Source organism: Calonectris borealis, chromosome 2, assembly GCF_964195595.1.
Source record: "Calonectris borealis chromosome 2, bCalBor7.hap1.2, whole genome shotgun sequence".
NCBI lineage: Eukaryota > Metazoa > Chordata > Aves > Procellariiformes > Procellariidae > Calonectris > Calonectris borealis.
In genome coordinates this window covers 13597664-13622206 of record NC_134313.1, presented here as the reverse complement: position 1 = coordinate 13622206, position 24543 = coordinate 13597664, and the positions used below count along the sequence as shown (strand labels likewise).

Below are 24543 nucleotides of genomic sequence, written 5' to 3'. Positions count from 1 at the left end.
GAAGATGGTGGGAGCCAGTATTTTTGGTTAAAAATCACTGGTGCAGATTGAGGACCATTGTATATTCCTTCCAGCTGATGGAGCTGCAGTGAGCTTTGATGAGCATATATGGAGATGGTGATGTTTTTGATTGGTCCTTGAAGGCCTGGGAAAGGACATATAACCATGACCTTAATCTGACCTGATTCGCTGGACCCCATGACTGTCAGATCAGCCTTGACAGCCTGATGTTCCTATTGCAGGGAGCAAACATCATGTTTATCCCAATCCCCTGGAGCCAAGCGATTATCAACCTAGATCTTACCAGTCTTTGAGGAACAAACTGGCTTCCCTTCCCATTTATCTTAGTCATATAAAACTTCATGGGTGTGCATGTTCTTTGAGTCAGTAAGTGACAGAAAGCATAAAGATTATCTGAAACTGGTTGAAACAATTGTTTTGCCCTAAGTTTATGTATATGCTCTTTATAATCTTGAATTGCCTTTTGTATAAAAGCAAGAGCTTTCTTACCCGCTCCTTTGCAGGCGCTATGAATTTTCTTGGCATCTCGGTCTGCATCAAACCCATGATGATGGTGTTTACTGGTTGACTAGGAAAACAGAGACACAACAGATATGTGGGAAACAATTTTACATTAGTCTCTCCGAATGACAGCAGTTTGGGCCAGATTCTTGCTTGGTCTTTGTTCATATCATCTAAACTGTGAAGCTCATGCTGGGCTTCATGCTGAAGTACTGTATCTGTCACTAGGGCTCCTAGAATTGGTCCACAAATAGGTGTCACCACATGACACCCAGTGCTGATCCTATACAACTTTGTTCTGCCAGTTCAGGCTTATTCAAGTAATTTGAAGGTAATAACTTCATACTGGGCACCTTCATGCCAGCTCAAATATTATTTGTTTGTACCACTTTAACAATAGGCCAATATAAACGCCTTACCAGATGCGTACAGAACCATGCCCCTCTCTGCAGTACATTTGTAAGTACCAAGAGCTTAGAATCCCAATCGGCTGAATAAAAACTGGTCCTGCAAACCCTTCTGGCATTGATGCATTCATGCAAACAAGATAATCGGAGATAAATAACATGGTAAAGCTGGTAGTTCGGCTTTTTTTTTTTTTTTTGGCAAAATATTACATCTGGTTACCTTGAGCTAAATCTATCGGGGATAATAACTCAAAGTCCAGAGCCGCAGCAGCAGTTTACAACCTGACATAGCAACATAAACTGAAAACCATGCCCGTTCGTACTAATCTGACAAACTGTGAATCACAAGGGCCGAAATGCTGGTACACCCTCTATTCTTCTGTTCTGCTGTTTCTCAGACCAGGAGGTCAGCAATGTTTTAACCCGTGTAATATCATGACTCAGATCTTTTAAATGCCTGGACTCTAAAATAACACTGGAAAATAGGTCCTAGGCTCCAAAATCAATTAGAACTATGTGCACACCACGTACTCGGGGTGGGAGTGGGGGCTCTAAGTGGGCATTGCAAGCGCTTTGGCATTTCCATTCAAATAGCAACATGTGGATCAGGCTACTTGCTTTGCAGGGCTGCCAGGCACTGGCACCACCACTGTTAATTACGGGTTATGATACCCCAGGGCATAGCACTCTGCTCTCCATTAAATTACGGGTTATGACACCGCAGGGCATGGCGGTCTGCTTTTAAGCCCTTCTGAAAATACCACCATCCTACTGAAGAGCAAAAGAGGCTCAATGGCTGATTAGCCTCCTTGTCTTTGGGGACAGCACAGGGCAGAGACGATTCCTGAAAGACATTAGGCACAAGATGATTCTGCTTGTGAGGTAAAGAGAATTTAGCCATATGGCTGTGGGCCATGCTCTGCCATGTACCCATCTGGCCAGAGAATGAACTGTTTTATTTACAAGTATGGATATAGCCTGGAAGTCTGTTAGTTGGTATTCTTCAAGAGTTTCATGCTGTGATCTGCTAGCTCTGGTGGAAGAGCTACAGCTCTGGATAAAGGAGTCCTCTGTCAAAAGACAAAGGGTCTTTTCTCAAGGAGAAACCCCAAATCCAGTCCCTACACTGCTTTACCAACGTACCTTTGTGATAGACTAAAGACCATTTAGGTACCTGGCTTTTCTAACGTGGTTAGCAGCTAGGATACAACTTACTGCTGATGGTAGCTGCTGTAGTGCAGCCACCTCACTGAAATGGAAAGTTATTTTTATAATAATAGCAAGTAGTAAGGTACAATAACTGCAATAATTTCTCTCGGTCTCTACAGCACAAGGTAACACTTTCATTGCCACATCATTATCACAAATGTTGCTTGTAAACATGTATCCCACTGTATGCTCTGACACACACATGCTTCTCTAAACCTTTCAAATAAGGTGGAAATAGATGCATATAAGTAACTAATATTTTCTAGTCAGAGATTTTATTTAACAGTCTTCAAATTTCTCAGGAATTTTGTCAAAAAGGAAAGGGAAAAGCACAAAGTTAGAAAACAGATGCACTGATCACTGTCTTTATCCAAAATGAATTGCATTCACATTTTTCTATTATGATAGGGTGTATGTGCTTCTCCTTTGATGGAATCATGTACAAAAGATATCTTTTTGCACAACATGCTTGAAAATTAAGCAGTTCTAATTTCTTTCTTCTTTTCTTCTTTCCCTCCTGACCTGGGACAGAAAAGAATCAATTCCATTCTTGTGAGAATAAAATTCACCTTTGTTCTCCGCAATACAAACAATGACAGCTAATCAGACTCAGTGGGCAATGAATTTGGGGGAACAGAATAATGGGATCCCACAATACAATGAAAGTCTATTCTGACTATACAGCCCCAGAATGCAAATTCTGCATGCACAATGGGCCTCTCCGCTGGAGAGTCGTACAGGCACGGTGTTGAGACAAGGAATGTGGTCCAGGTGCTCCTCAACGCGTGGCGGATTCAATGAGCATCATGGTGTAGCATTCAGGAGAATGCTCTACTGCCTGTTCAACTGAGTGCCCCGCAGACAGCAGTGTGTGGTGCCAGTATGGTTTTCCCCTCTCCATAATACAAAGTTTAACATGCAAATTGTTTTTAAACACTTCAGACCATACTTTAACATATGGTTGGTAGTATTGTCAGAGTTACCACTACGTTGGGTAACGAGCTCCTAATTACTTCTTGCATCTGTACCATGCACCCTGGAGCAATCCCAAAGGACACTGTAAGCTGGAGAGATAGTATCCCTGCCTTTCCCCTGCAGAATGTGGAAAGCTGTTTGTAGGAACAGGGTACAAGATCTGAATGGAATAGATGATGGTGAGATTAAGCTATCATTATTTTGGCTCTATAGTGTTAGTATGCTTTTCAGATGATGTTCATGCCATTCATATGGTTGATCCTGCTGTCTGTGTTAGGCAGTCAGTAGTGAATTTATCCTAGGGTTGTTTGCAAAGCTTTTTTTTGTGAGGGTAAGGACCAGGGAAGCAGCTGAAAAATCAGCAAAAAAAAAGGGACAATTCTGGAGCACAAAATACAGAGGGAAGTTCTAACATATCAAATGCATAGATTTGACTACTTTGTAGTATCCAAGTGCTATTCTAATTTATAGACCCTCAAATTCACTCCAACAATATGAGTTGAGAACGGTTGCTCTGCGTTCACTTCTTCCTGCCCTGGGACAGAAGATGCACTGGTGAGAAGTTAGAGGAAAAAGGCTTCGTCTGGCATTTGCTCCCACTTTTCAGTCATTCAGCCTGGACAGAAACACCTACACAAACACCCAAAGGCAAGGCGTGGTTTGTACTTTGCTTTGCCTTACCCACGAACAGTGCTGGGCTGTGGGTATTGCCCTTATGGTAATGCTGCCGCCTCCACAGCTCCCACTACCCCAACCCTATCACTGATGCACCTGGTCCTGGTAACGTCGTTACAGGACTTTGGGAGAGTGGTTTGCTCTCTTATGCCTTGATGGCCGGTCAGTTATGCTCAGGTTTTAGTGAGTCCTTAACTCCTAGGTGCAACTTGTCATTGTAGCTGTTGTCTTTGTGTGTAGCACAGTTGCAACAGGTAGGAAAATGGTAGCACCAGCAACTGAAAGAACATTGTGGATTTATGAGGATTCATAAAGACATAAATAAAGAAACATATTTCTTTTCAAGGGGAAAATCATGCGGAAGGGAAGGAAGGCCTGTTTCTAAATGATGTCCAGGACATGTTTGTTTCAAAGGACCAGAGGAAGCCTCCGTCTTCAAATAAATCACTGTAAAACATTAAATGATTCACCTGGGAGATATCCTTATAGATAGGAAATCTGATACTCTGGGTAAGGGACTGTCAAGGCCAACTCCTGAGTCATCTGGAAAGCCCCAGTTAAAATTCACTACCTGCTGGGTCCCAGCCTTGTTCTTGCCCACTGACACAGCCTTCCCACGCAGGAGAGGGAGTGCTGTTTCAGAACCGTACTGCTTCCTACCCTGCAGATTTTGACAGGTGGATTTTCCTGCAAGGGACAAATAGCAAAAGAAACTGATGTTTAATACCATTTGTAACATTTGTAATATGGGCAGAGTCACTTTAATATAGTTCATGTTTTAGAGTTAGGATCTTAGATTAGATTTGAGTAGTTAATGACTTACAAGTGTTACAGCAATTTTGGTGATAGCATGATGTGGACTCTGAAATATCAGGTGGAGAGACTGCATACAAATTTTGCAGCTGGACATACGATGCTTAGGAGAGCAAGGGAACTTGCTCTCATAAATTGGTCCAGCTCCATTTGCTCTGTTACTTCATTTTCTTCTCCAATACTTCTACATTAATTAGTGTAATCAGAGTTCTGGTGGTAAGAAATCCTCTTTTCACTTCCAGCCTAGCTGTATTCATGGCTTGTGTCCACTTGTTTTTTCTGCCAACAGTGTTCCTTAGCATAAACAGTTTTTGCCTCAGTCAAGCATATTTTAAGATAACAATCATTTTCCCTTGCAGCTTTGGCTAGAATTGCCACAGATTTATTTCTATTAAACTGGATAGATTACAACTGATCTAAAACTAACACTTCTACTTTGTTGTAAAGCACACCACATAGTTTTTCCTACTGTAAATTACATTTGACTTTAAGGAGATGTAAGATGAGTTTATAGTCGAAGATGGTCTGCAATGCTTAGAGAAGCATTTGGAGACTGTGCTTTGGTATTTCAGCATGTGGAGCCCTTACGGTGCACAAATAAACAGTTTAACAAAAAGGCCAGCAAAACCAAGGAAGACATGGGAGGGAATAAGAGCTCTGGTGGATTCAAGGCATCAATAGTTAGAATTGGTGGGATGTTGCAATACGTTGCAGAGATTTTGAGGACAAAATCTAGTATCTTCCTTGAGCTAGAGACGATTAAGCTTGCAGTAGATACAAAGTGCTCCTCTGTCAGTAGACAAGAACAGAAGAAACACTACCATGAGCATGCCAGGTAGCTTCCCGTATTGCAAAAGAGAGACAACATACCCTACCTGAAAATAGCTGATAATACAGCTGAGCAATCACAGCTATTTTTTCATTTCCATCATCTCAAGCAGATGCCACAACCATACTCAGGAACAGCAGTTTATGGAGCAGTAACATCAAAACAACAGAAAGGGTAGCTGCTCAGGATGCTGCTGACAGCGCTCACCCACTGCAGCTCTAACACAGATCGATGCTGACAATGTGCATGGATAAATGCAGATGCAGACCCTTACCAGCAAATCGCTAGGAAAAGCCAGCAGGAATGTGGCTGCTGACCAGAGCAGTCGAGATGCAGGTCTAATAGCAATGGGCAGAGCTCTAAAAAGGGCTGGATTGGTCCAGGGATGTTGAGTGCTTACCCCAGTCTTCATTTTTGCCAGGTTCATTTTATGTGCTTTATTTAGTGGATGCCTAATTTCAAGCTTCTCTTTGCTTGCTGTTTTCATTTTTCTTTGGCTTAACAGAAGTAAAAATTAAATCTCAAAATGGCAGCACATAGAAAGGGCAGACCGACCCAGCCATGCTCTTTACAGCACTGACTACTGCATGTGAGTGGGGTTTGGAATAAAATTTAGGGCATTATTCACTTGTCTAAACGTAGGTATCTGGCACCTTTAGAGATGCCCCAGGATAAGCTGCCTGCTGCCTGTCAGAAATGAGTGGTCTCCTGTGGGACCTGCATCTGTCAACCTGGTGCAGATGTCTCACATACCTGAGGGCATCTCCAGTGGTTATTGGAGATGGGCAACAGAATCAAGCCCCAGCTATTTCACCAGTTTTGTTATTCTTCATCTAAAAATGCATTGGAGAAAACCAATATTTTAAAAAGAATTTACATAAGCTAGTTCCATAGGCAACAACCTGAGCTTTCTTTTCTACCAAGCAGGTGAGCACCAGAAACCCCTCTGCCTGGTTTCCCACAGATTTACATCTCCTGGATGGCTGATTTTGGTGCCTCTACTGCCTACTGCAGCTGAAGTGATTCCTGTGATGGGCACAGGCATAGTGGCCCATCACTGTGTGGATTCTCTGGTGTCTAATAAGGGTCTTTTGTTCAAGGGATATCTAATACAGTCTCAAGATTTTCAAGAAATGTAACAGGCACCTAACAGTTTTGAGACTTAACACCTTGTTGGTAAATTAATCTAAAAATTGTCCAGTGGGTTCAAATATTTTTAGCTGGGCTAACAGATATATACACACTGCCAAGCCAAGCCCCAGACGATCCATAATGTCCCAAAGGTGAGCACAGGAATGCCAGAAAAACAAACAGACAAGCCAAAACAATTGAAAACCCGTCACAGATTGGAAACTGTGGAACCTGTTGAGGTTTCTCAGTTCTCACCATGGACAGTCACTGAGTTGCCAGTTCAGAGACCTTCGGGGAGCCTTGTCTCCAACTAATGAAGCTGTTCTCCTCCAGCTCAGCACTGCTAGAGCTGTCAGGACTGGTTTGGGCAGAGCTGATCTTGCTGTAGGCAATGGATAAGTGAGCTGACATCTCAAGGTGCCTTCCAATTCTCTGATTTTCTGTATTCCTCTTTTGTGTGCAGAGGAAAATTTGTTTTCTCTGTCTACCAAGAAATGTCCCAAACCATCCAGTCACCTTGTTAGCATAATAAACGACAGGACTGGGGTGTTCATGTCATTAGTTAAATTGTATCTAATACACTAGATCATGGAAGAAAGCTTTTGGTAAATCAGCACCTACATGATTAATTTTTTATCAACACATATATACTCAAGATTAATTATTTATCCTGGCAGAAACCTTTAATGAGCTATAATGCAACTGGAATCCAAGGTTAACTAGACTAACAGTACTGGATAGGGAGAAAAAAAAAAGGGCATGTTGTCTTCGATCTTGTGGTTTTAGTCTTCTAGTACATCACACGTTGTCAGGATAACATCTTGTTAGCAGAGCAAATTCTGAACTCCCAAAGGGACAGTCTTAGTGACAAACAGCCCAAATCTCATCACTCATTTTCAAGCATTTCCGTGTGTTAAGAGTAAAACACAAGAACAAACATGGGAGTCGGCTGCTGTATTTTGATTTTGATCTACTTCCAAAGACAGACTGAGAACATGATGATATGTTTGTACTTCATCAATGGTCTGATTTACTAAAACAGACATTTCCAGTCATAAAAATTCTTTTCAACCTATTGTAATGCTACTTAGGCCCCTTTGAAGTGGATCAATTTTTGGATCATAGCAGAAGGTATGAGCATAACAGGAATAGTCATAGCCTCTTACCGCTATATAAGGTATATTATCCTTATATAATAATGTCACCCTATTTTAAACCTATGCATTCCTAAAAGAAAATATATCTTCCTGCTTGTGTCAGTTAAAAAAGCAGTTGAGACTGGAATGAACATCAACGGAGAGGAGGAAAAGCCATTTCAGTAGAGGCACCCAACCTGCCTGACAAGCGACATACCTCCCTCACTGTTGTGGTTTAACCCCAGCCAGCGACTAAGCCCCACGCAGCCGCTCGCTCACGCCCCTCTGGTGGGATGGGGGAGAGAATCAGAAGGGTAAAAGTGAGAAAACTCGGGGGTTGAGATAAAGACAGTTTAATAGGTAGAGCAAAAACCGCGCACGCAAGCAAAGCAAAACAAGGAATTCATTCACTCCTTCCCATCGGCAGGCAGGTGTTCAGCCATCTCCAGGAAAGCAGGGCTCCATCACGCGTAACGGTGACTTGGGAAGACAAACGCCATCACTCCGAACATCCCCCCCTTCCTTCTTCTTCCCCCAGCTTTATGTGCTGAGCATGACGTCAGAGGGTATGGAATACCCCGTTGGCCAGCTGGCTCAGCTGTCCTGGCCTGTCCCTCCCAGCTTCTTGTGCACCTGGCAGAGCATGCGAAGCTGAAAAGTCCTTGACCAGGGTAAGCACTACTTAGCAACAGCTAAAACATCAGTGTGTGATCAACATTATTCTCATACTAAACGCAGAACACAGCACTGTACCAGCTACTAGGAAGAAAATTAACTCTATCCCAGCCGACACCAGGACATTCACCCATGGCAAAGAGCCTGGAGACACGTATCACACACCTCAGAGCTCTTGGAGCCGGCAGGCAGAGGATCGCCCCTCCACCGGGCGCCTCCGGCTCTGCCTGGGATGTATGATGGCCCTGGGGCAAACCAGCAATGGGGCCTGGAGACCTGTGGCTGCTTTCTGTGGCAGCGAGGCCCGGGGACACTGGCACAGCCCTGTTCCTGGCCGTGTCAGCCAGCCTGGCACGGGGCTGGAAATATTCCTGGGCGATAAAAGGGTGACTTGCTCAGAAGGCTCCAGACCATCAATCAGAAAGGGCAGAAAAGCAGATAAAGCCCATTTCGCTTCTGTGCATAGGTACTTCCATGAGAAAAACTTCCAAATATTAGAGCTCTTTAATATAGTGGACAAGTAAAAGAAACAAAGAGCAATTACTGGTAGGTGTGGTGGTGATCCAAATTTATCTGCAATATCACTACACAATAACATCACCTTTCATAGGCAGGAATGAATTATTAAAGATGAAAATGAAAACCAACAAATTCCATCTTTAAAGGGAACCAAAGGAGATACCATTTCGATAAGATGCCTAATTGAAAATCACACTAAATGTATGACAGCAACCTTACACATTGTTGTAAACAATATCGAAGGAAAAGACAACATACGTAACTGTCCTTTTAAACATGAATGCTGGTATACTTTTACTATATCCCATTCAGCACACGTAGTATGTCTTTGGACAAAACCCAACTTTCATTCCAGCCTGGGTCTTGAATTCAGGATCGATATCGAACAATTGTATTCACCAACTCAGCCTCCTATCAAACTGTCTCCTCACATTTATAACATTGGTCCCTATATAATTAAAAACAGGACAACAGCAAGTGCTATTTAATCCATCATGGCTTCTCAAACACCTAGAGCTATCAATGCAAGTTAATATCTCTGCAATTAAACCTGCCTGCTCACCATTCCTGAATACATCTTATTCAGGATTGTTAGTGTGGCTGCATGGACAAAACCTCATCTCTCCAAAACGATCAAGGAGAGATGTGTCTGGCATTCTGGGAACGGGACTAGGAATATTGAACAGCATAGACGCTGAAGTTTTAGCAAACAAAATAAGTTCCACAACAAGTAATTTACATAAATTAGAACACCCATTACAATCTTCTTTGACAGCCCTAGGAACAAGTCAATGGCTTTTAGCTAATGTATTGCCTAAGTGGGAAAGAATTAGTGAAGAGGACCACTGACTAATTATAGATGCATTTGGCATAAACCAAAATAATGTTTCCCTAGCTCTTAGCTGCATCCAAGCCCAGTTGTGGATACAATCTACCGTGACAGTAATTATAAGGGAAGGTGATGAGGGCACCTTGCCCACTGAAATCCGAAAGTTAATTTGGGATAATGCAACTAAATTTGAAAGGGAATTCCAATCTCGGTGGCATCTAGTCAATTTTACTTATGACCCCACTGATAGCAAAGTCACAGCTTTTGTTTTAACGATATGCAATGCTTCGGTATATACCATATACCCAATCATTGTGCTGGGATTAAATCACAGCGGAACTGTCCTCTATCCATTAGAACGTAGAATACCGTTAAAGCCCAAGACATTTGTCTTGACACCAAACAAAATATTTGTCATTTTGAAATACATCCTGATGAAACCCCTGAAACTGTACTTATATATGTTGGAAATGGATGTGTTTGTATGAGAACTCTTTGTGATTCTGTACTTACAGACACCACCACTGTGGAAACACATAATCCCTCAAATATCTGTATTTGTAATTTTACCAAGATTATAGGATGCAACTTTAACTATTCAGCTCCTGTTACAACCCATCAGCTGTTACAATCAAGCTATACACCTTATCAAGATTTATTACCTGCCCCCATTGGAATGAATCTTACATTGATAAGAAAACTGTTACAACACGATGACCTGAGTTAATTGCTAAATAGATTTGAAACAATGGACAAAGAACTCTGATTACTGTCCATCATGATGCAGAGACGATATACCATGTCCTAGAAAAGGTGAAGAAAGATGGAGAACATCACTGGTGGGATGCCTTATTTGGGTGGCTGCCAACAGTTGCAGGAACTTTGAATCGGATGTTACATCCCACCATAATTTTACTAATTTCTGTTGTATTATGTTTGTTGTTGAACATTGTGTGGAAGATAACTAGACAGGTGACACTATTACCAAAACTTCCTCGCATATATAACATTGCTTAATTGCATTTAACAAAACATTAATAACTAAGTATACCAACCAAAAATTTCCCTCAGATTACAACTGGAATACAGCATTGATCCGTTTATAGGCACAGAGGCAAGAGGCGACCACACCGCCACTCTGTGATCAAGATGACTTTAGTCACGGGGTGGATTGTGGTGGTGCATTCCCCCCGCCCCTTCTCCTGGGCCGCTTGTTGATCTGGGCGGCTTGTTGATCTCAGAAATTCCCATAAAACCTTGGCCTTGGTGTGCTGAGTCTGGCGGTTGAGCGCTCCTTGACCGTATCAGAAACTCTGCATAGTTGAGGCTGGGAATATACTTCTACTGCCTGGCCCGGGTGTCATCCCCTGATACCTTCATCTGAGTCATAGCTCAAGTGGAACAACACTGAAACCTTGAGAATTTTTAGTAACTACTACCTGGGACTGTGGCCAGGATGGAAATTTACGGATGACTAAAGCCAATCATCTTGTGAACCTATGAACGGTGGTCCTAAGTGAGACCCTTTGAGCTCTCCTGGACCACAGCGGGCTGCTCCCAGCATCTCCCTCCGAGTGCGATGCGCCTCAGAGCTCGCGACCTCTCGAGTCTGCGATATTCGGAGGATCATCACCGAAAGCTGACGACGGGACCTGGGCTGAAACCCTTCACTCCTCGAAGCTCAACCCTCACCCGTTAAGAAATGCTGAGATATTTGACGTGAATATTTCTTCACTGAACGCTTGAGGGGAATTTTTAACAGGTATACGTTTTGTACATTTATATATATTTCTCTGTGTGTGTGTGTGTGAACTGATAACAAGCATAATGTGTAATTAAGTCACTGTCGTGACTGTAGTAGACTCTACTAACTTACTTTGTAAACGTTAAATTAGTTAATGATTAAGTGCTGCTAAAATCTTATGATCTATACTTCATCCGTGTAGTAAGTAATGGAGTGAACCTTGCCATCGAACTCTGTTAAGTCGTGTTTTTATAAATTTCTACTAAAATCACTTTCTGCTGGTACCTTTGACGGTGACTCTTTAAGCGGCCTCTAAACCACTCATTCGCGACAGTAGGCAAGGTTGGGTCACGTCTAAGTAGGAAAGGCTGTTCAGGGGTGAGGATATCTGGTCATTAGCAGATGGTGGGTTCACCATCTCCTATCATCCCTGCATCAAAGAAAGATGTTCTTCTGCAAGCTCTTCTTCAGTGCAATTCAAATAATTGGGCCCAATTATTCAGGCAGGAATTTATGTGAAATGCGAAGGCTTTTAGCACAGAGGTCAGAGTAGATGGGTGCTAATATTTAAAAACAAACAGAAGCAAACAGTTTGCAGTATCAGCAAGCACAAACCCGGGTTTGTGCTATGGTAATAAAAAGGTGGGGTTGATAAACACCTTTCTGATGTACGTCAATTGGCAAGCGCTACATTAAGGACTACGTGTGTCCTTTTGACCGCAAGGTTTCTTCCTTTGCTGTTTTGTAAAATGTACCTGTCATTTTTGCCTGTTTGAGCAATTTTCTCAGTCACCCACAATATGTAACTGGAAAATTGCCATCTGCCTCCTTGACTGCTCAGAGAATGGTACCAGCGTCTCGGAATGCCATCCGCCATCTGCCAGCCAGGCTGTCACTCGCCCAAATCCTTACGGCTGTTTTAGGTCTAACAGCTGTACGACAGCAACACACACTGTCAGGCTAGCTTGTTGCTGACGGTTTGTTGCTGTCAAGAACAAAACAATTTCTATACGAAGTCTATGCTGGATAATACAATATATGTAAGTCATGTAGATTAGACTTCATTACTCAACAGCCTTTGCAATGTCTCAGTGACCCTTTCCAAACTGAGAGGTGCAAATAACCTTATTTTCTACATCGGAGACTAAAACTACAGTGACAAGAAGATCCTCATAGAATTAGTCGCATTTACTTTTTCCTATTACAGACAAGTGGCAACAGTGAAAGTAATTGCTCTGAGAGTTATTTAAACTGCAAAATTAAAACCATGTCTCTCCTACAACGTCCCTCCTGTTTCTAAGTATCTGTTAATATATCATCTCAAAATAGCCTATGGCTGATTTTTTATCCACTCAACTTATTCATGCTCATCACCACAATAGAGAAGTCCACAATGAAAAGAAAAAAGTGTTTGGAGGGGGTTGTCTCATGGCTGAATTTCACATTGTCTGGTTTTAATTTGTCCAAACCCTCTTGTGGCTGGTGGAACTTCTTAATGTAGATTACATTTAAAATCAGTTAGCTAGCAGGGTACCATGCAGTGGGAATGCCAAAGCTGCAAACCTGCAGCTTTTATTTCTAGAGGGCTCAATTCATCTGCTTAACTACAGACACCTTTGAGATGTGCCAGAGCACCCCGCACCCACGCGGGGCTGGCAGAGGTGACACAGGGATGACAGGGACCTGACTCCCCCAATGTGGCAGCTGAAGCCGAGGCAGGGAAGGATGCTAGAAATCTCCAGAGACACCATGCCTGTGTTTAGTCATGCGTCACGCCTCACATCACTTCCTGTTAATACTTATCTTGCAGATGGAAGCCACAAAAAAATAGCAAACAAATGGCTTTATTCACCTAGGACAAATCTAGAATTCCAAGTCTGGAATAATTCTCTGTTATGCTGGGGTGGACTTGTCTACTTTTATTTTATTGACCATAATGCCTAGTTGGAAAACACTTTGTATGCTGGGCCATCAGGGATAATGATAACTAAAGTGATTGGAAACTGGCATATTCTGCCTCTTTTTCAGCTGAGATACCAAATCTCCGACTTGCATACTAATAGAGAGATAGCTCAAGTGTTCTTATGTGTTATTAAAAATTTTACACTCGTTACCTCAACTAAGACTTGTGATGAGTTTTCGTAAGTTAACATTGGTGGAACTGAAGTAAATTCTTGTGGATGCCAGCATGAAAGCTAACATGACTTAAGTATACCTATGCAGGGCTGAAAAACACGGGCACACAAACCATGGGAACATCATGCTGACTCTTTCATGTATTCTAAAGCTTAATTATTTAAAAGGAGAAGAACTGGAAGGATGTTGCACCCCATCAGGGAAGGCCCAAGATTACATGCTTCTCCCCTTGGTCTCTTCATTGTTTTTAAAGTATTCCTCTGCAAAATGCATTCTCTAAACACCACCTATATATTCATAGACACATAGAAGGGCTGTTACTATACAGACATTGCGTGTTTAGTGTCCGACAAACCAACTGTGTCTCTTGAACTTGGAGGTTTCTGTGTCTAACTCCTTTCCACCTCACAGAGTGGAGGAAGTCTCAAGATACTCCCAGGTCAGCTGGGTCACCCAGAGCAGCAGTAATCAGTCCATTGCTTCAGTCAGTAGTCCTAGTTAACAATAAAGGCAGAGTACTTTTTCTGGATAGTAACAGAACTTGGTAGAATATACTAAAAATGTTGTATACAAAGAAGAACGTTAGAGTCCAGATATTTCGGAATTTTTTATGTTTTTGTAAAACATAATTGTTTGACTTGTTTATATTACGTAAAACATAAATGTAATGACCCTTTGATACTTCAGATGGGCTCTTTTTTTTTGCTACAAACACATGATAAATTTTCCATGGGTAGCTGCTTGTTAACACCTACCACAGCTGCACTCACAGGACAGCTTCAGACCTTAAAGGAACAGCAAATATCCTGGATAAAAGGGGACCATGGAAACGAAAAGAATCTGCCACAGCTCTTCCCCAGTGCCGGGTGGCTGAACAAGAAGGTATTTCTGTCTTCTGCTGACTGTGGGCTTATGGCCAGGGACTGAACAAGAATCGACTGTCACTGAATATTGGTCTGCCAGGGGAACAACAAATAGCAATTGTTGAGCTTCGTGATGAGATAATAAAATCACACTGTGGTAAGTAATACTTGTACTAACGAAACATTTCTACAAGCATAGAAATGTCCATAGGCAACACAGAGGCCCTTGTGATGTTTGTGAGCGTATCCCCAAGAGGACCCCTCAGGCAGATGTGCTCTCCAGGTTATACTTACTCTTTTACCTTCAAGTCCTCAAACCATCTGGCCCACAACAACCTGCCACCCCCTTCTTATGTGATAGTCCTCCCTGGCAGAAGGTTTGGGCTGCTTTACAATGAGAAGATGAAACTCAAGTGAGTCCCAGAGAATCTCAAAAAGTGGTTTAAATTAAAAACAAAGAACTCACCCACCCCCAGATTAATTTAAGTCACAAACATCACAGAGAAGAACAGAATAATGCATAAAGAGCCATCTTGGATTCTTGAGAGACAAAAGGTTAAAAAACAATTACACAATTTCATAAAAATCAAAATCCATCAAACTTTTCAAACCACCATATCATCAAAACCATTGCTGCTATTCCCAAAATGTGCCCAAAGCACCTTGCTTACAGCAGAGCAGCTACCCAGATTTGCAGGTGGATTACTTCTACTTGTGGTAATTTCGAAAACAGCAGAAGTACAGATAAGCTTGATGCAAAACTGCAAACAGAGAAAGTAATTAGAGACTTTAAATCTCTAAGGATGTGCAGTCAAAAACTTTGATTGTACAAAAAGGGACCGGATCGAGTTCAGAGAGCAAAAAGAGTGTGGCAATATGCAGATTTGGAGCTATAATGTTGCATCAGGTGCAGCTCTTAATCGAGCGCTCACTTTCTAAGAGAAAGGTACACTTCAGAGCTGGTTGGAAATTTTTTGTTGAAAGCATTTTTTTCAGTAAAATTTGTTACTTTTGTTCAAATTAACATGTTCAGGAAGAGATTAATTTTGATGAAAGCTCCATTTTAAAATGAGACATTTTGATATAGCTGAAAAGTTCCATTTTAACATCCACATAATGGAACCTTTTCTTTGAACAATGCTTAGCTTTCAGTGAAAACTTCATTTAATAATGACATTTTTTCAAGAAAGTTTTAAAACCTAAATCCATTGAACCAAATAAAATACCTCATTTGACACAGATGATTAATGTGATATTTCTCCCAGCAGAATTTGGGCTATTCAAAAAAATTCACTTCTGAAATTTCAAAGCAGACAAATTTTTGGAAAGATGCAGTACTCAACAGAATAAAACAGCCCAGTTTTACCCAGCTTTCCAGTGTCAGTTTTGACCATGGAAGAGGAGTTGCCTCTGTGCACTGCAGTGCCTCCCAAAGCCACCATAAACCACAGCAACATGTGCTGCAATGCCACGGTGTCCCTCTCACCCTCCATAAAAAAAGTGCTTACTGGCTCATCTGCTGACAAACTGGTAGTCCCTACGGTTGGTTTCCGTATATCCTCTGCGAGTCCGTAAGACTTACTCTGGAGGTTTAAAAAACACAATACATAAGACACTCATGAACCTGTGGTTGCAAAACATGAGATTAGGAGAAAGAACACACTGCAGCTGAAAAGCTTGGTTAAGAACTTTGTATTTTCAGGCTGTTCCAGCAGCGGTTCTCTGATACAGATGCAGGCATTTCTCCAAGATTACCTGTAATTTCCTAGGGACAAACACAGAATGATGCAGTTCCCAGATGAGTCATGGGCTGAATCATCGGATTCTATTCCAACATGGGCTCAGACCTCTTCCCACTGAAGCCTGCAGCACACCTCCAGTGTACTGCACCTACATCCAGGCTACGTAGTCCAGCATGGAGCTCATACAACTGCTAAACCTGCCTGAGATGCAGTGCTCTTGCCATGGATAGACCTCAACCGGCTAGTTTAAACCTCAATTGAATACGCTTGCTCTACACTGCATTCAGTGCAGTGTCTGGTGAAAGGCTCTCCAGGGTCAGGACCCTCAGGAGATGCTGCCAAGAACCCTACGATGTGTGCTTATGTGGACACACGGGGCTGTGCAGCAGGAGCCTTCTTGGCCTTCTTTCCTATGCAAAGATGGGTTGCTGAACTGCTCGCTTCTCTCCCCTTACGCAAGCAGCCAGGCCACAAAAGCATGGTGAGGAGATGGGACCATCTACCCTTTCACAGGGAGACAAAAAGCTCCTTGGCTTAGTAGCTGGAGCTTTGCGCAAATGGTACGGGCTCTCTTGCTCAGTTGGCAGAGAAAATGTCCTGAAGAGCTGGTCCAAAAGCAGCAGATGCTTGGCATCTCTCAAAGTCTTGCTGAATTTGAATCCAAAAAATAGTCATGAAATAAAATAATATAAATCTTAGAGAAACTAACATAACATTAGCCTGTATCAGCAAACAGGCCGTTTTCTATTGATACATACTGCAAAACTGCAGATTTTCAGCATTCAAGAAGAAAATAAGCTGCTGAATAAATATTGCCTTTTATCCATTATTTTTAAAATTGGAGCTAAAAACCCGCAACTTTTCCGCACAAGCTACTTAACTTTCAGAAGGACCGATTATTCACAGCTACAACACAGAAACTTTTGACAGTCAGGTTGTTTTGAGGTTAAATATCTTTATGCAGATTTAGGTATTTAGTACAAAACACCCAAGTGTTAGCCAAAATTGTCTCAGTCAAAACTCATACGATAACTTGATGTAGTAAATCCTGATACCTGGATTTTAATCAGGCCCTTTTGTGAGCACTGCACTTTGAGATTACTCCTGTCCCTACTATTCAGTGATAAACTTAGCCAACTTTCGAAAGTGTTGGCCTTTGGGACAGGAAGTTTTTCATACATCTTTAGGGAATTATTTTAGTGTTCAGAATGTTCCAACACAAATTTGCTAAACTAACTAAAATTAGTTTTCCCATGACATCCTACACATCATTTCTTTTTCTCAAAATTAAAGAGCTGTCCTTTTTAACTAAGCCACGAGTGTTAAAACACTCAGAACATGTGTGCTACAGTAATAGTTTCATTATTCATATACTGTAATTAAGTGATATCACCAGATACATACAAGTTTCCCACCCACGCTTAAAGTAGATTTTGAGGTTAAATCTTCATTTGCAGCTGTATTAATGTCATTTAAAGTGAAAATGGACAAAAATAAAACAAGGAAATTGTTGCATTCTTGACAATCCAAATTAAATTACTTACATGTGAACTGCCCATTTTTGCTTAGTCTGAGTGTGGAAGATGCAACTCTTCTGCTCTTAAATAAAAGCAGCATTCAGATGGAATAGTCAACTTTTACTAGAGCAGCTAAATCCTACCCAACCCTGGGTTAATCAATAACTTCTGACATTATTTAAATTCTAGTCATTTCAAGGTGGGGTGTATTCATCATTACATGGTGGTTTTATTATCCCTACTATCTAATATCACATCCTGTTGGGTCATGGAGATGGCTGGTTTCTGCAAGGTAAATCAGGATATCACAATATAAGCCTCGAGATTATACATACTCATTTATCTAATTGTTATTACAATGATTTAAAACATATAGTGATGGTAATGCCCAACACAAACTTTCCAAACATTTTAGAAAGGATGCCTCCTCTAAAGAGTTTATATCGGATCTTATGGGATTTAGTGGTATTTAGTATGCCATTGAGGACCCTCAGCTCCTACAAAATCTCACTGCTTTTATTGGGTTTACGTGGCAAGGTTTTGGTAGTGGGGGGTTGCAGAGGTGGCCTCTGTGAGAAGAGACCAGGGGTTGCTCCCATGCTGGACAGAGTGAGTGCCAGCTGACTCCAAAATGGACCCACCGCTGGACAAAGCTGAGCCCCATCAGCGACACTGGTGGTGCCTCTGTGATAACATATTTAAGAAAGGGTGAAAAATACTGCACAGCAGCTGTGGGAGAGGAATGAGAAAAATGTGAGAGAAACAGCCCTGCAGACACCAAGGTCAGTGAGGAAGGAGGGGGAGGAGGTGCTCCAGGTGCTACAGCAGAGATTCTCCTGCGGACTGTGGAGAAGACCATGGGGAAGCAGGTTGTCCCCCTGCAGCCCATGGAGGTCCACGGTGGAGCAGATATCCACCTGCATCCCGTGGAGGACCCCACGCCGGAGCAGGTGGATGTGCCCTGAGGGAAGCTGCAGCCCGTGGGAAGCCCGCGCTGCAGCAGGCTCCTGGCAGGACCTGTGGACCCGTGGAGAGGAGCCCACGCAGCAGCAGGTTTTCTGGCAGGAGTTGTGGGGGACTCACACTGGAGAAGGGGAAGAACATGAGGAGGAAGGAGCAGCAGAGACAAAGTATTATGGACTGACTGCAACCCCCATTCCCCATCCCCCTGCATCGCTCGGGGGAAGGAGGTGGAAAAGTTGGGAATGAAGGCGTGAAGTTGAGAAGAAGTGGGGGGAGAAAGGTGTTTTTAGTTTTGTCTTTGTTCCTCACTATTCTATTTTTAATTGGCAATAAAGTAAATTAATTTCCCTAAGTCAAGCCTGTTTTGCCCATGACAGTAACTGCTGAACAATCTCCCTGTCTTTATCTCAACCCATGAGCTTTTTCATCTTATTTTCTCCCCCTGTCCTGTTGAGGAAGGGGAGTGAGAAAGCATCTAACAGGCAGCCAAGCTCCTGCTTTAGACCTCAGGTGGGACACCCAGAGAAAATAAGAGAAGAAAACAAGTACACTTGAATTTATAGCAGTTCAGGGGAAAAAAAAATCTATGTGATTATCAAATGAAAATAATTGTTTTATCGGAAGTGCAGTAATAATTCTAGGTTTTAAATTATTTGACAGACATTACTTTCCTGCAAAGATCCCGCTACCATTCAAACACTCTTAAAAATAAATGATCAGCTTTGATTATGGTGTTCGAACACATGCAATGTAAAAATCAAATGTGAACATGAAGAATTTTTATCCAGAATTCAATGCTTTGTGGTATCATACTGTCTCAAAGGCATCTTCAAAGCCTTTACTGAGCTGGCAACTACCCACTTCTGTCATAATATTTTTGGGAATAAAGCTGTCCCAAACTGACATTAAAGGAAATACTACAGGTGGAGAGAAAGAAACTGCAGGGTTTCTCTGGAATCTGTCAGCTTGGAGGGCACTCAGAAGCTCAAATACAGACTGCTTTTACTGATTGTGAGTGAAATACAGCAGCCCAGAAGGCGCAACTCATTAAGGATTTAAAACAAACAGCAGACTGAGTGCTGTGCATGCAAATGGTCTATCTAAATATGCAAATAGGGTATCAGTAGGAAAACCATGTGCTACTCCCACCCATCAATTTGGTTGACTTAGTATATGTACTGGGAGTTTAAAAGTTTGTATAATTAACAAAAATTAAGGGCTGTATGGTACCTTTCAGCTTTGTAAATAACAGGACTGACTCCCTGCAGAAGGCCTGAGGACCATACTCCTGTGGGTGACATACCCCAGGCAATGAGACAGGGGCATTTCTTGGTATGTAATGAATGGAGTCCACCTCCATCTATTTCTTCCTTCTTCTGCCAGCAGGATGGAAAACTGAGGCACAGGTATTATGCCACCGCAAGATCAAGCAGGCTGGATGCAGAGAAGGCACAAAGGGCTTATCAAAAGGGTGCCTATAAACAGACATTCTCCGCTGAAAGGTGGAGTGGAGATAATTGAAAAAGGTGAAAAGGAGATGATACATCGTACCATGCACACACTGCAGAGTGCAACTGTAGACTGGTAACACTGCTGCTCTGGAGATTATTGCTGGCTACCACCAGGTGAGTCTTTGCTCTAAAGTAACCACAGAATTGGTTAAAGCTGATGGGCCTTAACTGAGGCTACATGGAGGAGGCAATTAAAATCTTCAGTCTAGTGAAGTGAAATAATAAAGGACCAAGGCAGTAATAGGTAAAGAACTAAGTGAAGCTGAGCTTTGCACTTTTTGCAGAGGGTGTTTGTGGTAGCAGCGTGCTGGCACGGCTGGGCAGTGGGATGGTGCTTCGTCTGCCTGCAAGAAGAGGCAGAACTTTCCCTGGAGAGACAGGCACCTGGATTTCTGTGTGACAGAGAAACGTGGCTTGTGGATTACATCTGAGTCAACAGAATTAATGCCTTCACCAACCTTGACTACAGCACTGGTATGAGCTGTGAAATGGCTCTTACAGTGGTAGCAGTGCCTGGCACTCCTGTTTAACTCTGCTGATCCCTGGTGAACCTGTGTGAGACTGAGAATTTGCAGAAAGTAAAGACAACCACAAGAATTCTGAACAGTATTTGGAGATTTATCCAGACCAGACAAAAAGGGCAGTGGGTTGACCAGAGACTGATCAGGCACTATCAGGGACCAAACGATTTTCAGACAGGTTTACCAAGACATTCACCAACAGGGATAAGCTGCAGGAAGGACTTAAGCTTTCAAATGTTCACTTTGGAGAGGAATTTAAGGGGTTGAAAACTGGAGTGGAAGTCCTAAATAAACAATTCAGCCCGCCAACAAATTTGGCTAAAACCAAGCATTTACAATGAATTTGTCTCCAGTTGGAAGTCAGTGTCCCTGAAGGAAGTCACTGTCCCATTCCTGGATATGCAAAAAAACATTATTTCTGAGGAAAGAATTCCCTGGCAACTATTTGGTCTTGAGATTTGATCACCAGTTGTCAACTTGAATAAGCAGCTCGGGGGTGCTGCACAAATCACTCCTGAGAAAGAGACGTCATCTTGGAGAGTAGATATTCTTCACATGCAGCTGGTAAGGCCAGCCAGGACTAGAAGGAATGCGAATAAGAAATCTCATTGCAACTTCTCAGTGTAGGTGCTCAGTTCAGAGGAGAGCTGCACTGATTCAGCTCAGCTCGCTCTTTCAGAGCACTGTATTTTACTCTGTAGATAGGCCTCAGTTACCTGTCAGTGGCAAAAGCGAACTGGCAGGCCCCCACCAGTCCATCAAGCTTGTTGAGCACACTGGAATCAACTTCTGTCTCAGGAAACAGAGGAAGCCAAGCTGCTACTTTTGATTTTAAACAATGAGGAGGAAGGGGAAGGTAGTTTGTCTGAAAGTGGCAATGACACATGGAGTTAATTTATTGCAAGGAAAAAGCACAAAAGACTTGGAATAAGGAAAAAAGCAGACTTTTGAAAAGTCAGTGGGCCAAAAGGCAATGTCTTTTGAGAAGGCAATCTCAAGAATGAAGGCTACTGAGAATAACTGGAAGCAAATATATTAAAATCCAAGAAGCAAATTTTCTCTACAGGAAGGAAAGATAGGAAGTATAGTAAGAAAAATGTGTAGCAATGAGAAAAATAGAAAAGCAGATGGACAGAATGAGTTATGAGCAGTAAGAGACATCAAATACAAAAAGATGTCTAAAAATATCTCAGAAGTAAGGGATAAACAAAGGTAAGTGGAAATTTATTACAGAATGTGGAAGGAGAGCAGCTAATGGATGATGCACACCAGGCTGAAGTGTTCAATCCTTGTTTTGCTTATCCTCACAAAGGAAGATTATTCCTGCCAGAAATGAATGCATTTAAGTAAGTACTCGTGTGTACCAACCAGAATAGGGAAGGAAAAAAAAAAATCAATGAATATTCATTATATATAATCAGGGGCACAGATCTACTGAGTGTCAAACTAGGGGTAGCAATATCTGAACCAGGGTTGATTACCTGTGAGCACTAATGCAAGTCAGGGAAAGTCGTAAACGACTGGAGAAAGCTACACATAGCACCTGTGTTCCAGGATAAATCTGCTCATTGCTGCAACTGCCTGAAGGGTCAGCTGGAGAAACTGTAAACTGTGCAACATCCTACACACACATATACATCCTGAGGAGCGGAGCTGGGAGGGAGTGGATGTGGTTTTAATGATATCCTAAGCTTTGGAAAAAAGGATCAGTAGCCTGATCCTCATTGCTCACTGTATTTTACATACATGATTTAAACCAGTATGATTATAACTTCAGAGTTCAACGACCTCAACTGAAGGTGCAGGAGTTCAGAGCGTTTTATCTATGGCCTTCATTTAGAAAGTGATTTGAATCAGTTGTCTGCAAATTCTCAAACTCATTAATAAACACAGAACAATGTTGTTGTATGGTACCCTTTCTGGTAATAAATTAAAATCCTGTTAAAAATCGGGTACTTCCACTATTGGCTTCTAATCACAGGTCTGCTCAATTACTCTGCCTCTCTGAAGATCTACCTCACGTCAATAGTTTCTTTCTGTCTTATTTTTAATTCCCTTTTGCCAGTGCTATCACTGAAAAGTCTGAGGCAGCCGATAGGAATATAATGGAGTAGGAATACTGCATACATTACTCTTATTCTGAGCACCTGAATTTTAGCTTGTGGATTCTCACATCTGTGTCTTACTAAAAGTATTATTCAGGTGCTGGTGCCACAAGATAATTCACCTCAGAACCATCCAAGAAAAAAACTGTCCTGCCCTATTGAGAGGTGTGTCTAATTACTGATATCAAAAGCAAACAGACAGTACCAGCCAAAGACCTGTACCACCTGGTTTATGTGGCAATGGGCAAGGCAAAAAGGGTTTCTTATTAATGTCTTTTTATAGTTTATTTATAAACCAATGTAGGGTGTGACAGCAAAAGGCTCATCAGAAATGTGACAACTGGGGTTAAAAGAATTAATGATGAGGTCAGGTTGGTCGGCTGTGACTGTGTTCCTGGACTGAATCCTGCAGGTGATATGATCAGGGAGGCTCTATCTGAGACTCTGGAGATTGTGTGAGCTGCTCATCATCTCCTCGGCTGCAGGGATATGTGTGCGTCGGCACCATGGGGCACGTCCGAAGGCTGAGGCTTTGTGTCTCTGCAGTTACGCAGAAGTGCAATCCTGAAGGTATCAGTGACGCTGAAGAAGAACTGGGTCTGTAGTTCTCTGGGGACCCACTCGAAGATAACAGAGGACTGAGTTTCTTTCTATTGCTGTTGGTCCCCTTTCAGCTCTGTCACCACTGTTCCAAGGTTACTACTGAGCATGCAGGATAACAGCCTTAAAAATTAAATAGCACAAGTGATCAGAGGCTCACTTGTTTTGTTTATTTTACTTATATATCAAATCATATGCTAAAATGTTGTGTAGTGTTAAAAATATGGAGCCTTTCCCTGTCTGTAATTCCCTGACACTTAAACAATAAGAAAATGCTTCTGCATGGGAAGTTGGCACCGATTTTGACACTGGTAAGACTTTAAATGACTCACAAAACCCTAGATCCTAAGACAAGGAGGGGCACCTGCTGCTATTTTATTTGAAGCAGCTTCCTTGATGGTATTAACCCACTTGCTCAAGACGCTGCACGAATCCGACAAGCTGCTGTTGGTACTCAGGTCTGCCAGCTGCCAGCCCTCGCCCTATGCAGACCACGCACACCCAGCTGGCCTAGCCCAGGGCCACTGCTAAATGCAATGATCTTGATCACTCCTCGTTGTGCAATGCTTATTTCTGCGCCTGTACCTGCCCCTGCTTTGAGCAGTCACTACCATTTGTCCAGGTCCATCGTGAACTGCATTAGGAAACTGATGTCGAAACTAACCAAGCAGGTAACGGAGCCATTTTCAGCTTGGATCTGTTCCCACGCAGTGTCAGCCCTCGGACGGTTGGGCTGGTGTGCGGGGGAAGCGGCCAAGGCGAGGGATAACCTTCTCGAGGCACGAGCACCTGCGCCTTAGAGCTCGAGTAGAAGCAGGGCGCCCGGAAGGCCTCAACTCCTGCCGCTTGCTGCCGGTGCAGCGACCGAACGCGCTGGCTGCGAAGCCCAGGCCTCGCCTCCGCTTACAGCAGCTTACTAAAAGCGACCGAAATAACCTCGTCGCGCTCCCCTGCCGCCCGACGAAGCGGGGGAAGGTAGCGGGCGGCCGGGGCTCCGCCGGGCGGGAAGCCGGCTGCCAGGTCCCGGGTCCCTCTGGGCCGCCGCCCGCAGCGTCCAGGGCCCGCCCGCCCGCCGCCGCGCGTGCGCAGCTGCCACCGGCCGCATCACGAGGCGCCGGCCA

General features: G+C 42.8%; 1 protein-coding gene across 2 annotated transcripts in view; it reads right to left on the bottom strand.

Moving 5' to 3' along the window:
• ANXA13 (annexin A13) overlaps window positions 1-17833 on the bottom strand; it is a 29272-nt gene extending 11439 nt beyond the window's left edge. The window contains exons 1-3 of one of the 2 annotated variants that reach the window (XM_075144561.1): window positions 17750-17833; window positions 15972-16046; window positions 511-589 (exon numbers count right to left, since the gene is read on the bottom strand). In XM_075144561.1, the coding sequence (XP_075000662.1) occupies window positions 511-589; window positions 15972-16046; window positions 17750-17764 (169 nt within the window). In that variant the 5' untranslated portion in view covers window positions 17765-17833. The remainder of the gene's footprint in view (window positions 1-510; window positions 590-15971; window positions 16047-17749) is intronic. The other variant, XM_075144562.1, reaches the window with a different exon arrangement.
• Between the last annotated feature and the right edge of the window lie 6710 nt (window positions 17834-24543).